The following is a 14,806-nucleotide window of genomic DNA, read 5'->3' as shown; positions in this document are numbered from 1 at the left end:
TCACTCGTCCAAGGCCCTCCATCACCATCACGTAACCGTCACGCTGCCGTTCCCTACTGGTATGATCAAGATGGTGAGCTTTCATCATCGTCATTGTCATCATCTGAAAACACAATCTCCAATGACCAATGGTTTGTCGACACGTGTCATGGGCCACTGATTTACTCAAACTAGGCCCATCAGGTTTGATTGAACTTTGAATTTAATAGTTTTTTTTTCTCTGGCGGCAGCGGGAAATTCTACGCGACGGAGAGCTGATCGTGAATCGGTCATGGGACCTTCTCGACAGTGCGAGGTCTGTAAGGGAGCTGTTTCCAAGTACAAATGCCCATCCTGCCTTCTTCCCTAGTAAGCGGCAACTCCCTTTTTTTGTTAATTTCCGCGTTTGTTGTGGTTTTCAACTCGCAAATCTGCGATTCGACGCTTGGATTCTACTTGGGTTGTGGCTAGAATTTCTTTTCTCTCTTTGGTTTAATGATTTTCATCCTTTTTAACTCTTCTGTTGCGTGAAAGAGAGGAATTTTTCGGGGTTTGGATTGTAGGTTATTTGATGGGCAGTGCTCGGCTAGTATTCGCAGAACGATGCAAGGGTCCTTCTAAATCCAAAATTTATTCTCTCTTTGTTTGCGTGGAAGAGAGGATTTTTTCGGGTTTGGACTGTAGAGATGGGCAGCGCTCGGTTAGTACTCGCAGAACGATGCAAGAGTCTCTGCAAATCCACGAAATTTTACTGTACTAAAAAATTTAAAACATCGAGTTGTTGATTATGAGTTATAACATATGACTTTTGGAATTAGGAATGAGGCGTCTTTACGACTTTCATTCTACGGAGGAATGGGATTGGAATTTTTATCTCGTTGTGTCTCATCCATTTAACTCTTCTGTTGCATGAAAGAAGACAAAATATCAACTAGGAACAGACTCTCCCATAGTCTGGTTTCGTTCAGGATTTATGCAACTAGATCAAAAATAGGAATCTATTACTATCAAACTAGATTGATAGGGCTATTTGTTCATTCCTCCACTAAGTCTGGATGGTTGTATTTTATGTCATGATTTGTGTGGTTTGGATAATAGGTTATTTGATGTGGTTTGCCAATGAAGGGGGACTGTCGCCTAGTCTCAAAACATCGCAGAACGATGCAGGGGTCCTTCTGAATCCACGAAATTAATTATACGCAGCTATTTAAGAAATTAATTTCTCTATTATAAAGTATAATCTTTGAATTTGGGAACTTGGAATAATACAATACCATAGTGGAAAAACCTTTCCTTATTACCGCCTTTCTGATTTAAAACTTGTAAATATTTATTGATTTGTTCAGAACTGTGTCCGCTGGTAAGGTTACTCTGTACACTGGTTATCATTTAACCGCTATTGAAATGTAACCATCCTGTATCTTTTTTTCTGTAAACATTAGAATCATTAAGACTACCATACACGGAATAAGGATTAGTATTTTTTTGAATTTAACAAATAGCAAAGTATACCATATAGGGCATTTTGTTTTGGCGTGATGCTCGTTTTGTGAAATCCGTGGTTGCCGTGATTATCGTCGGTAAAATAATGACTCGTGACTGTAAACCATCATTGAGACATTTCTGCAAATAAAGAACATCATTGAGAAAGTAAATTTATATATGTATCTGATTTTACGTTTGATTCAAATTCATCTTCACCATGGCAGTTGTTCCTTGGTGTGTTTTAAGAAGCACAAAGGTGCGTAAACTTTCCCTAGTGTTATTCGCTCATATTTTTATAACAAAATTATGATGCGTTCCATCTTCCTTTACTTTGCTTACATTGGTATTTCTTGTTTTCATGGTACAGAGGTACCTTGCAAAGTAGCTCCAATCACTTCAGAAAAAATAGGCAAGTTTGCCATTATCTATATCCCCTGTTCAGTATAGAAGCGAGATTTATAGGCGTCGTTTAAGTTGTTTAAATGGAACCCACTTCGTCTGGTATTAAAAAAATTGAAATTTATGGTAGACTCTCCTTCGACTACTGGAGTTTCTCATGCTTCTCCAAAAAAGTCGATTCACGTGCGTGAGGAAAACTGGGTTTTGAAGAAGAAACAGCTTCAATATCTCGGTGAGGATGCTCAGCAGTCCTAATAATAAATTCAAACTCTTTAGATTTCCATTTCATCTGTTTTTTCTTCCTCTACCATGATTTTGATTGCAGTAAACAGTCGGGACATTCATGATTGTCTGAAGAGCGAAGAGATTAGAAATCTGATAAAAGTCATTGATAACTCTGAGACGCCAGAGGATGTAAGCATTCACTATTCTCCCTCTATCCCTGTCCCTGTGTCGATCTCTGTGGCTTTCTGTGCTTTTTAGTATCTCTCTATCATCCGCTCTGTAGCATATTGTCAATCCATCTGGTTCATTTGCATAAATATGCAAATTTGTTTCCCTTAATCGAGCATGGCTTCTTGAAAAGTGCTTTAAAAATTCATTATTTTGGCTGATGATCAGGAGCTTGAGAAAGCCATGAAAGAAACAATTTTCCTCGGCTTCACTGAAAAGGTGATAATTGTTATCTGACTAATGTTTCATTGTATCTTGAAATTTAATGCTTGATGAAAGTCTTCTCTTGGAGATGTGGCAGATCTTATCCATCATCGCTCCTGAAGAATAAGACAGGGACTTTAACAGAGGAAGTCATTTTTCAACGTTAAATTCTGTAAGCTTCCCTTTCGACGAGTGTATTCTGTTACTCCTGTTCCTTAGGCTGCTGGATTGGTCATTGCTAATATACCAATGGCAATGGTCGTTGGAGGTTAGAAATGAGTACTAATTTTGAGTAGCCAGAAAGGGGGAAGGGGCTAGAATCTGAAACTTGCAACAGAAAAATGGCCTAATTCCTTTGTTTCTAAGTTTCTTGATTAAGGGGTCTTCTTCAAGGGTTCTCTATTGATGATTATGATAATAGCTTGATTCATTATGACAGATATCATTTTTTTTGGAATGAGAATTTATAGATGCAATGAGTGATATTGAAATATCGGAATGAGTATTTTATACATGCATTCAGTGAGTATTTTTTGGATTCAAAGCTATAAATATGTTAGTTTCAAACATATCTAGTTAGTTTTATCTTGAGACTAAAAGGCATTGAAAAATATGTCATAGCATATTTCATCTTCATATTAGTCATTTGTTCTATATTAAATGCATTGTCCATTCCATCTTTTTCATGGGCATAATTTCTCTCTAAGACATCAAAGATAAAAAAAACATGATACTCAAAACCCTAGTAACGATAGAGAAAAGCCTAAAGAATGGTGGTGACATCTGTATGTTCTGTGAGATTGGTTTAGGGTTCTACAAATTCTGAAAAAACATTTTTGAATATCATTAGCATTATCAATTATGTTTTAGGGTAACATTTACAACGGTATACATTCATACGATCACATCTACATGATTTAAGTGAGAAAGAAAGTTATGATTTAGAGCTTATGTATCAAGCAACTTTTCTATTATTTAAGTAAATAATCATCATCTCTAATGCTTGCCCCTGAATACATAAAAAATGTATCAACTTTGTCTTCGTTGTGTATATTGGTGTATTTCGCTGATCATGATTGGATTGGTGTAATTGCTTATTATTTTTTTCAGAGCCTTTGACATCTATGCCAACCTTCAGACTGCATTTATGATATTTTAATCGGCATATATTCTCCTTATTCCACTTCCTCGCAAACTAAAAAAGAGGCATAATTGATTCATTATGGCATCACGAATCACAATACCACAATGACTCATTTTCACAATGAGTGGCATAGCCCATCATTGGTTAAAAAGGAAGCAAATGAGACTGAAACGCTTGAACGGAGAGTTTTATCTGAGATAAAACCCAGAGAAATTCATGGAAACCTTCGAATAAATTCATAAAATTATGTTCTGACTAAAAAATAGTTTATTGTGAAACCAATATCTAAAAATTCTGGATAATACTACATAATCAGTAAAATCATAGTGTTACTCCTAAAATGATTGTAATCATTTTAATGAATGATTAACATGCATAAAAGATCATTTTAATGCAAACATCTGTGAAATTTATGTTATGTGTGCAATTTTTAGGATGTTATGACCATAGCAATCACATTAAGAATATATAAAAAACAAATACATTCAAAAAACTTTTTAAAGTAAATCATTTAATTATTCTGAGATTTTATTACATTTGACATATTGAATCTAACAGATAATTGAAATTTGAATAAAATTTGAAGGATATATTTTATTAAAAATATCAGATGCCATTCTTTGTTGAAAAACTTAAGGTAGAAAATAATATACAATCAAAAAAGAATCTTTAACAGAATCATTAAATTATGCTAAGATTTTATTACATTTGATGGATTGAATCCATAGATGATTGAAATTTGAATAAATTTTGAAGGATATATTTTAATATGAAAGTATAAGATGCCATCCTTCATCGAACGACTTAAAGTAGAAATACTGTATTCAAAATATTTGTTGACATTGGAATCAGGAAATACTAGGATGAGAAAGATAGAATCCATTATGATTTATTGATTTTAGTATCATTAAAAATTTAATGTAAGACTAAAATTGTGATTAAATAATTGCTAAATATTTTAAAGCATGAGAAAGATAAATACATACTTAAATATTAGATAGATAAACTTAGAATAAGTTTTACTTGAATATAATTATAAATAATATTTTGATGATTGGATAAAATATTGATGATGACCATAATGGGATCTTGTTGTTTCAGTGTCATTGGTAAACTCAAAAATAAAATAAACATACATCTCCCAAGGGCTGTGGGGAATTGGGAAGGTTGTAAAGAGGCCAACATTATGCTTCACCTTCTTTTATGGGGTATATATTCGGCACTGAGACAAAGCTCTAGGCACATATCACGCTGGATTGGCCTAAAGAACTATTACTAAATGGAAGAGATAGTTTATATTACCTAATGTCACCACCCAGACCACTTACAAAATAAATTACCCTCCATTCATACCATCAATCCCTAGTTTTAAACATGGTCATCAATTCATCCCCAGGTCGAATCCACTCAATTAAATATTTGAAAATATGGTATATCCTGCCATCCAATTGAATATGCCATCCATGCATTGGGTAGGAAACCAATACTCTACCATAATCTTGTTCATAGATCCATTATTCACCCAATTATTTTTGAAATTGTCTTGAACCTTATAGACCCTTGGAGGAAAGAAGAAAATTTGAGAGGATGATTCCCATCTCCATAGATGTACATCTATATAAAAAAATTTGGGTCCTGAAACTCAAAAGGGATGCATTGTGGGGGCCTTGTCATTTCCACCAATGGACATGATACATGTATTTATTGGGTGATCTGATGGTGTAGAAGCAACACAGTCTCCATCAATAACTCTTTTATGATATTGTATTTGAAAGTGGACTACAGGTGCATTGAAGTAAATCTCCAAGGGTCAAGATCATGAATAATAATTAGGTGGAATATATCTTATATTTATCTTGTGTTGCTTGGAGAGAAAGAGAAGAATTGCAACTGTCCTTGGATTCCTTGGAGGCTAATGATAATGAATTTCAAGATCCAAGCAGACAAAAAAAGTTTATACGTATATTAGAAAACTGGTATTGCTGATTTTCATGGGGATCTAGATAAGAAGAGTACCCATGAAAGGCCTAATATTATATTACTTCCTTATTTCTTGTCTTTTTCGCTCTATATCAGAAAATACTTTTAAAATAAACACACTCAATAAATAAATTGCATTCCTAGAAGAATTCAAATAATATACTATATTTTAGGAAAGTTAATTCACTTATGGATTTTCTTTGGCCTAGATTAATGAAAATGCTTATTGTATTGTGTTAAAATATTGTAGAAAAATAGATTTTCCTGTGTACATATTTACATTTTGTTGGGTTTTGGAGGCCTTATTAGGATTCCGTACAGCAGAAGACTTATAACAGATTCATAACGGCATCAACAAAACATTGAAAAAAATCACCTAGACATGGATCATATCCGTAATTCTTTCTATCATTGAACGAAAAGTGTGAAGCTGCTCATGTGTGCACCTCTAAGTATCCACACGATTCTCGACAAATCAAACCTCCTCCACCTTGATGAACTCCGTTCATGCTCTGTCGTTGTCATTACGTCATCACGATCGCATGGGAATGGAGAAGAGCTATTGGGAGAATAGAGAAGAAGGGGAAAGCCCCTAAATAGTTCTTACCTGGGTGAATTTCATTCAACACTTTATCCGAATTACACTAAGTGGATATTTTTCATAAACCCCCCAAAACTTAAGTATATCTTCTAACGTGCAAAATACCTTTTGTGTGTGACCCTATAGCATGTATCAGTTTAGTTAACACCTCCAACGACCCAATAACCTTTATTTACCTTCCTAATTAATTAACTATATCATCATATAAATTAATTAATGTCGGATCGATTTAACTCAGTTGATATGTTGAGTCCCCAAACCGTGGGTATAACTATTGTAAATTTGGCATGCTATAAACATTTTGGAGTACCCTAGATGTATTCATTAGAGACTATTGGTTCCTGCTAAATTCTTTATAATTGGTTTTTATTTACAATTTATTTTGAAATAATAAAAAATAGAAAAAGAACGTGGATTTTTTTGCAAAAGCTTATACCTAGTTTTTCTGAATTTTTTTATTTTACTCTGCTGAGCTGAGTTCTGACTATTTGCCATGGTTCTCACTGAAAAGTAAAAAGGTTATTTTCCAGAACCCATGTAGACATATCAATTGAAGTTTGGGCATTCCTCTCTGACAATTTCATTTTATTATATATTCTTCTTACACTTAAAAATTGATGAACAATCCCATGGGTTCACAAAGCTAACTGGTCCTTGGGTTCACTAAGCCAACCCATCCAAGAGGGAGATTAAGGTTAGGTTATCTTTGAGTCAGATTTGACTTTGTGGGGGGTCAAGCAGCTGCCTAGACACCTCCACAAGTTCTTGATCAGGGTTGTGCCAAGTCCTACGGATGAGAGCCTCAAACTCGGTATTGATTATTTGCTCAAACCTAAACCTTTGTCTAAAGTTTGATTCGGCCTACATTTAGTGAAGTACTAGTTTGGTTTGGTAAGACCAATTAGCTCAGTGAGGTCTAGTGACCAATGCCAAACTCAATGTAAAAACCAAAGTCATAGCCCAAGTAAAGAAAGGTAATGCAAAAGGGGAAAAATCAAAGTATAAACCTACCAGTTTGTTATGGAATTCAGCACAAAGTTCCCTTATCATAAGTTGTTCATTCCACAAATGAATTATGAAATAGTCTCTTTGCCTGTTTTGAAATTTTGAGGTCCCCTTTCATGGGGTGTCACTATCATTTGACGTTGACTTGGAGTAATCAGTTGACATCCAACACATTGACCAGGCACTTAGCACTGACATAGTTTTAGAAGGCATTGACGTAGTGGAGAGAGGGAGAGAGTAGAAAAAGAGAGAGTAAAGAAAGAGCAAGAGAGAGGGAGAGAGTAGAGAATTAATCAAGGCAGAATTAATAGCAACTATGAATACTCAATTTCTGTTCCATAAAAAAACACAGGAAAGCTTGAACAATTGCTACAAAGTAAGCAATAAATCAAGGCAGAAACTCATTACCTCATTTTTCATCTACAATATCAAGGAGCGAAGGAGAGCAATAACTGCCAGAAAACAACCTCCTCGCAAATTTCGCCGCCATGACACCTTCATTCAAACCGTGGGAGCGCACACACCTTTCAAAATTTGAAAACCTGTTGCAATTCCTTTTATATTCTTCACAGGAGGATTAGTTCTAATCAGCTCTGCCGCATCAAAATAATTATCGCAACAGCCAGCTTTTAGTATTCTGCCGACGAAAAGCTTAAACCTGCTCATCACTCTTCTGCCAGTGCGTTCAGGGCTGCTTCAGCGCTCAGTTTTTCAGGAACAAAATCTAAAAGGCCAAATAATCACAGTTTAGTACCCAAGTAAATAGAAATAAGATGGTGAGAGTGGACCAGAGACATTCACCTGAGAGAAATTCGTATCTCTTTTCTCGGCCAACAGTTGAGGCTGAAAGCAGAAAAATTAAAATCAATGAGAAAGACTCGATAGGATTTGATGTTTTCATTTTTCTGTCCTTGTAAGTGGAGAACTTTCTCAATTTTATCATTGTTTACCACCGGGGAAGGGTTGATGACAATGAGGAATTCACCATCATTATCATCATCCCCAAATTTCATCATCTGTTTTTTAGTATAAGACAATGACAAGATGATGGCGAGGCAATGACAAGATGATGAAAAATCTGCCATCTAGATGACTCATGCGTACGACAGTGATGATGATTCTTCTTCATCGTCATCATCACCATCATCATCATCATTGTCCAACATCTATTATACATCGTCCACTGTCGATTGTTGATCGTTTAAATCCAACCCCCAAGCCAGGATTCTAATTTATCATCCATCAAATCACCATTCGCGGTTTTTCTTTTTCCCATCAATTCACCAGAAGGGAAGCCATTCATTTTGCCAAAAGTTTTCAGAGTAGACTTGGAGTAGGGTGGTGAATTCATCATCCCCCAATTTCCTCATCAAATTTTTATACAAGAAGAATGACAAGATGATAAGACGATGACAAGAAAATGACAAATTAGCCATTGAGATGATTAGCAAACACAATGCCAATTGCTCAAAATTTTCATCCTCCTGAAGGAATCATATTCCTAATTTGGATTTAAAACTCACACAAGTGCTTGTAGCAGACAGCTTTTTTCTGCTCCCGCATGGCTTGGGAGTAGGCTTCCCGTGTGATTCCTTCCAGAAACATTTTCTGCACGCAAGAATAGCTAGGAAACATTCACACACAGTAATTCAAATTTCTTGGGAACCAAATAATAGATATCCGGAATCTATTCATAACACATAAAACATGAAAGAAATTGGACACACGCGCCAAATCTATAAAACAGAACCAAATGCTGCAAAAAACTCATGAGATAGAACTTTAGATTATGATCAAAGTCAAGAATTCACGATATTTTGTGCAGAGTTCCCCAGGATCACCGTAATTATCACCCAAAGCAAGAGGTTGGGCAATCCGGAAAGCTTAAAGAGAGTTACAATACAACACATAAAACTTTTCAGAAAAAGATTCACTCATATGAAATTACGAGAGGATTTCGTTTCAGTTGATGCATTATTCAAGTTATTCTTATTTCAGTATTCTGAAAAACATCTATAAATTTGTCCCCTCAAAATCGTAGTTAAAATCAATAAGTATAGACAAAGGCTGCCAACTCAAAGGAATCAATACAATAATCAGTGGAACTTTTCTTCAAAAAAAAAAAGGAGGAACATCAAATTTTTTTTCAAAAAAAAGTTAGATTCTTTCAGGAGCTAAAGATGTCAGAGAAGCATTTTCAGATAAGTTGAGGAGGCGAGCGCCCATTACTAAGAACCAAAGAGGGATCTCGACCCAGACTTCTTGAAGAAATTATACCGATTATCTTGAAAGCAGATTATAACAAAAAGGGCAGAGATCAATGGTGAATCAAGTACCGCGGCCTGGTTGATCACAAATACCGAGTCGAGATTCGTCCGGAGATTTCCACCATTGGCGCTAGCACCGTCGCTGGACGCTATAAGGCGTCTAACTCGACTCATTGGGAAGCTCAAAGCCGCAGAGGGAGAGACGATACTGTCGCTGGTAGCAAAATCCCCCGTGCAAGACATGGTTGAAGAGCTCATCTTCCTGTCTTCCTCGTCGTCCCGCTTCCTCTTCTTCGTCTGCCCTAAATCACCTTCTTTGATCACTCTTTCACTGATTTCCTCCATCTTCGCGTTCCTCGTCCTCTTCCTCTCCACCTTGGCGGATGGGCGACCATAGCCAGCACCGCTGGTCTTGGTACTGCGCCCCTCGTCTTCTCCCACGTCTGAAGAAGAGGAGGAAGAGACGACGACGATGTCTCCCGCCATGGACTGTGGCATGGCCTCTCTCAAACCTACCTGAAGAAGAAGAAAAAGAAGAAGAAGAAGAAGGAAAAAAAACACTTGTATATACTAAGTATTTATACTCCTCTTTATATACTAACTCTTTGTTCCTTATATTCTCCTCTTTTCTGCAAACTAGAGTTTTGGAAAATGAGCATATTAAAAGAAAAATGATTAGTGGAATGATATGTAGGGTTCCTAATGAATTTCTTTGCTGTTAGGGTTTGGCACTGGTGCTGGGTTGGCTTGAGGATTGGTTCGTCTGGATGACGATGATGTGTGATGTCGATGTTGAGGGGATGCATGGATGATGAAATCATTACAATGGAGAATGTTTCCACTGTTCTTGATGAAATCATGACAATGTTGATGTGATGCATGGAAGAAGAAGAAGAAGAAGAAGAAGAAGAAGAAGAAAAGAAAACCTGTATATACAAACTCTTTATACTCCTCTTTATATACTAACTCTTTGTTCATTATATTCTCCTCTTTTCTGCAAACTAGAGTTTTGGAAAATGAGCATACTGAACAAAAAAATGTTTTGTGGAATGTAAAGTAGGGTTCCAAATGAATTTCTTTGCTGTTAGGGTTTGGCACTGGGGCCGGGTTGGCTTGAGGACTGATATATCTGGATGACGATGATTTGTGATGTTGATGTTGATGTGATGCATGGATGATGAAATCATGAAAATGGATAATGTCTCCACTGTTCTTGATGAAACCATTATAATGTTGATGTGATCCATGGAAGAAGAACAATACTGATGGCGCGGCACCGTCTGACACCGCCGAGCCTCTACACGAGGAGCCATCGCCGTCATCGAGCTCGCCACCGACACGTGCCCAGCCGACACGACGAGCCGCTGCGGCGACGCGCGACCCTGAGTTTAGATACTCGGCATGACGACGCGCCACCTCTATCACCGGAGCATTCGACCTATCCATCTCTTATTTTCTATTTCGCTTTGCATTTTCATTTTACCTTTGTAAGGGGGGGAAGAACCCATATGAGGATTCCTTCCCCTCCCAGCACTTTAGTGGGCCTTAACAGGCCTAGTTATGTTCTTTTGTTTTGTTTTGTTTTGTTGCTTATGGGGGCCCATCTTCATCCATCCTATATAAGGAGGGGTGGGCGAGCCAAACACTACCCTTGAATTTCCGTTTTTGACAGTTATCATATTGTGGGAAGACCAAGAGTCACGATCGTGAGAGGAGAGGAAGAAGAAGAAAGAAGAAGACGAAGGAGAAGAAAAAGAAGAAGAAGAAGAGGAAGGAGGAGAGGAGAGAAGAGAAGAAGAAAAGGGGAGCTCCGCCGACGCTCGATCGCCTCCGCAGTCTTCGGCTTCGCCACCTCCGTCGGCCAGCCCGCTGTCGAACGACCACGCCCGACGACCGATCCCGCCGGCCGGCTCTGCCGTCGCCCGGCGCCGTCACCGATCGGTCCCGCCGCCGTCCCCGACGTCCGCCGGCCCCGACGCCGCTCGCCCATCCGCTGTCACCGACGTTCGCGTCTTTTCACCTCCGCCCCGCCTCAATTCCCCGCCACCAGCCCGCGCCTCCCGGCCATGCGTTCGCCTCTCGGGGGAGACTGCTCCGCTGGAGTCCGCGCCGCCTGCACGCGCGCTAGCTCCGCTCCGAGGTCGCCCTCGCGTGCGCTAGCCGCGCGCCGTGGCCGCCGTCGACCGCGGCCAGACGGGTACAGCGCGCCCGCCTGTGCGTCGCGCGGCCGACGCCGCACTGTCCGCGCGCGCCCGCTGCGCACCGCGTCCGCTACCCGGCGCGCCCGGCGTGCGCCCCCACCCCTGGGCAACACGCTGTGCTCCGGGCGACCGCTCGGTGCCCTGCCGCGACGATGCCTCGGCTACTCATCGACGCCGCTGCCGCCGCTGCCTCCCATCTGCACTTGGCACACGTCAGCGCCATTGGATTCCCCCCTAGTCCCTCCGGATTTCCCCTGACCGTGATCATGGTCGCCAGCGTGACAAAGGTACTCCTCATTCCTGTCTTTACGTCCCTTACGTCCTTCAGTATACTTTCGAATGGCCTCCTCCGCGCTCGGGTTAGATAGGTGAGCGAGACAGGTTGAGAAAACGACTGATATTCATCGAGAGTCTTACCTGCCCGGTACGAGTCGGAATTCTCCCGACGCGTGTGAGCACTCTAGCGGGGCTTCCCCGTTCGGCGACGTACTCGCCCTCGACCCTCTCGGGCGAGGTTCAGGAGGTCCGTCTGACCTCACTTAGAGCGAACCCGTCAATCTCTGGAACGGCACACCCGCTCGTCGGCGCACGCACGTACGACACGTAGGAACTCTCGCATATATGTCATCATTATTACCTGTCCATTAGCATCATCGGACGACGCTGATCGTCGTTGTCCCATTGAGGTCTCGATTCGGTTCCGAGCCGCTACCCTCGGTATCGACCGGACGACGTCTCCTCGACGTCCGGCATCAAATACGAACACCTGTATATACAAACTCTTTATACTCTCCTCTTTATATACTATCTCTTTGTTCCTTGTATTCTCCTCTTTTCTGCAAACTAGTAGTTTTGGAAAATGAGCATTTTGAAAAAAAAATGATTAGTGGAATGTAATGTAGGGTTCCGAATGCATTTGTTTGCTGTTAGGGTTGGCTTGAGGATTGGTACGTCTGGATGATGATGATGTGTGATGTCAATGTTGATGTGATGCATGGATGATGAAATCACGACGATGGATAATGTCTCCACTGTTCCTGATTGTCATCGTCACCATTGTTATCAATTTAAATGGGTTGTCTGTGTTCGTATCAGATCTAGTCTCATGTTCCAATCTTTTCATTTTATGTGCTAACGATTATAGGAGGATGTTGTCCCCCTTATCCATCATGAAGGGTATTAATAGTTTCTGTCATAGGGAATAAGGCATTTCTATTCATGCAAAAGATTAATTTTTTAAGGACTTACTGAATAAAACTAAGAAATATGGAATTTCATTAGTAATCTAAATTTCAACATAGATGTGGCTTCTCCACCCTGATTTATTTGAGATGGAAACATGGAGTCCTCTAATTTGTGTTTGATCTAAGGATTGAGATTCGACTACATGTCTTATGTTTTGCTTTGCACGACCTTAATGGACAGCCCAAGAGCAGGTGAATCAGTCATCAACCATCCATATAAGGCAGAGTGATAATAAAATATATAATAAAGAATACTATTCCAAGAGTTATTATTCTTCAAAGGGTTCCCTTTGTTATCCCCTGTCTCAACTTCTTGGTGTCAACTCTTAGGTTGGCAGCACAAGAGGTGATCTACAACACAATGGCAGAGGACACCATGGCAGTCAGTACAGTCAGCTTTTTGTTTCCTTGAGTGGAAATAAGGAGAAGTGTGACAAGGAGGAAGAACATAGAAAAATGTGATGGGATTGTATGTGTCTTACTGGCCACTCACACATTCCATGTCTCATTAAGTTTTCATAAGTACAAACTGGTGTTTATGATTATGAAGTGTTTATGCTTATGTGTATAATGATAAGTGAATTATAATGATAAGCGAATTATGCGATGATCATACTTTGATGATTACTTATCAATAAAAACTTATCCTAGCTATTCATATTTATAGGTATTCAAGAAGGACCCTAAAATATTTGAATAGAATAAAATGATCTTATCCTGATAACATGTTGAGGATGGCTGATTGCATAATCATTTGTGTGGAAATACTAATGATAAATAGAGGGTTCTCATTAGGGAAGTGTTCACTAAATTGGACTGTATGAATCATGAGATCTTTTTATACCAAATTGTTGGCTAAGTTGATTCACATCCCCCGTGTGTAAGTGATCCTTAGACTCGGGACATAAAATACATGGTGTACATGTGCGGCTGTGTTTTGACTTGACTTAAATCAAGGTAAATATCCACTAAGGGATCATGTTTCGTCAAGATAGGATCCTTCACCCCAAGTATGAGTAGATAACTCAAAGAAGATGATGTGATGAAGACCTAGGATAATATATCAAAAATAATAGAAAAATATTTTTTGGATGATTTCCCAATTGCATCAGTACTAAAGAGGATACATGTTTAGGATTTGACACTTGACCACACCCTAAGTCATTGGATAAGTGTTGCACGGATGATGGTCTATGCATACAAGGTAATTGATGAGGAAAAGGTTCCATAAAATAGTTATTGAATTTCTTTGTATCATGTGGTATCTATTGGCATTCATACAGTCCAATTGAGCTAAATAGATACTTGATTAATCTATTTTCTGTCTATAGTTAATAGATAAATTAATCAACAAATAACTAGATTGTTACATAAGCATGGTGTGTAATACATTTAAAGTTTATTGGATGGAAAGGATTTAATTAAGTTATAATTTAGTGTGAAAAGTATCATTTTAAGTTAAAAGGATAAATCCCTTAACAAAATAACACCCCTAAAAATGTTTCCTTGGACACCCTTGATGGAAATATAAGTGGCTGGCAAGCCAACCACGCATTCCATATCTTGTTCCATGTTTATTAATATAACATATTCATTATAGTGCATGTGTGATGCTTATAATGAAGTCCATGAATACAAGATCGAACATAGTGAATTATAACGATATCATAATACTGAGATCACTAGTTTTTAAGCATGTATTCCAAAATACTTATTGAAAGGATACTCGAGAAGGACTATCTTGCCTCCCTCATATGATGAGTTAGTGTTCGCCCAACCGATATCCGTCCGATATCCGATATCGGACAACTGATATCTGATATCGAGAAGAAAACCAGGACGGT

At 38.8% G+C, this 14,806-nt stretch overlaps 2 protein-coding genes across 3 annotated transcripts; one reads left to right on the top strand and one right to left on the bottom strand.

Annotated features, from left to right (window-relative positions):
• The first annotated feature begins 206 nt into the window (after positions 1-206).
• LOC144710654 (HIT-type Zinc finger family protein) lies at positions 207-2,996 on the top strand. Of its 2 annotated transcripts, XM_078584476.1 has the most exons (8): positions 227-348; positions 543-679; positions 1,689-1,720; positions 1,832-1,873; positions 1,994-2,095; positions 2,189-2,277; positions 2,485-2,535; positions 2,618-2,996. In XM_078584476.1, the coding sequence occupies exons 2-8, from the start codon at positions 666-668 to the stop codon at positions 2,645-2,647; spliced, it is 360 nt and encodes a 119-aa protein (XP_078440602.1). In that variant the 5' UTR covers positions 227-348; positions 543-665; the 3' UTR covers positions 2,648-2,996. The 2 variants fall into 2 exon arrangements, with proteins under 2 accessions (XP_078440601.1, XP_078440602.1); XM_078584475.1 differs by lacking the exon at positions 543-679 and having other exon boundaries at positions 207-348.
• A 4,543-nt stretch (positions 2,997-7,539) lies between these two features.
• Positions 7,540-10,058, bottom strand: NF-YC10 (nuclear factor Y, subunit C10). The gene is made up of 4 exons (XM_078584427.1): positions 9,587-10,058; positions 8,774-8,858; positions 8,052-8,093; positions 7,540-7,974 (listed from the first exon to the last, which is right to left on the bottom strand). The coding sequence occupies exons 1-4, from the start codon at positions 10,013-10,015 to the stop codon at positions 7,916-7,918; spliced, it is 615 nt and encodes a 204-aa protein (XP_078440553.1). The 5' UTR covers positions 10,016-10,058; the 3' UTR covers positions 7,540-7,915.
• Positions 10,059-14,806: the final 4,748 nt, after the last annotated feature.

This window comes from Wolffia australiana, chromosome 12 (assembly GCF_029677425.1).
Source record: "Wolffia australiana isolate 7733 chromosome 12, ASM2967742v1".
Lineage (NCBI taxonomy): Eukaryota > Viridiplantae > Streptophyta > Magnoliopsida > Alismatales > Araceae > Wolffia > Wolffia australiana.
Note: the sequence above shows the minus strand (reverse complement) of the source record. Positions and strands in the feature narration are given on the sequence as shown.

What these genes read in the sequence shown, in the direction of transcription:
- LOC144710654 (XM_078584475.1), top strand. Translation starts at nt 272, where the DNA reads ATGGGACCTTCTCGACAGTGCGAGGTCTGTAAGGGAGCTGTTTCCAAG. An exon ending in GAAACAGCTTCAATATCTCG is followed by an intron (nt 2,096 to 2,188) that starts GTGAGGATGCTC and finishes TTTTGATTGCAG; the next exon opens with TAAACAGTCGGGACATTCAT. An exon ending in ACTCTGAGACGCCAGAGGAT is followed by an intron (nt 2,278 to 2,484) that starts GTAAGCATTCAC and finishes GCTGATGATCAG; the next exon opens with GAGCTTGAGAAAGCCATGAA.
- NF-YC10 (XM_078584427.1), bottom strand. Translation starts at nt 10,015, where the DNA reads ATGCCACAGTCCATGGCGGGAGACATCGTCGTCGTCTCTTCCTCCTCT. An exon ending in TGTCTGCTACAAGCACTTGT is followed by an intron (nt 8,094 to 8,773) that starts GTGAGTTTTAAA and finishes TTCTGCTTTCAG; the next exon opens with CCTCAACTGTTGGCCGAGAA. An exon ending in GAGATACGAATTTCTCTCAG is followed by an intron (nt 7,975 to 8,051) that starts GTGAATGTCTCT and finishes TTGGCCTTTTAG; the next exon opens with ATTTTGTTCCTGAAAAACTG.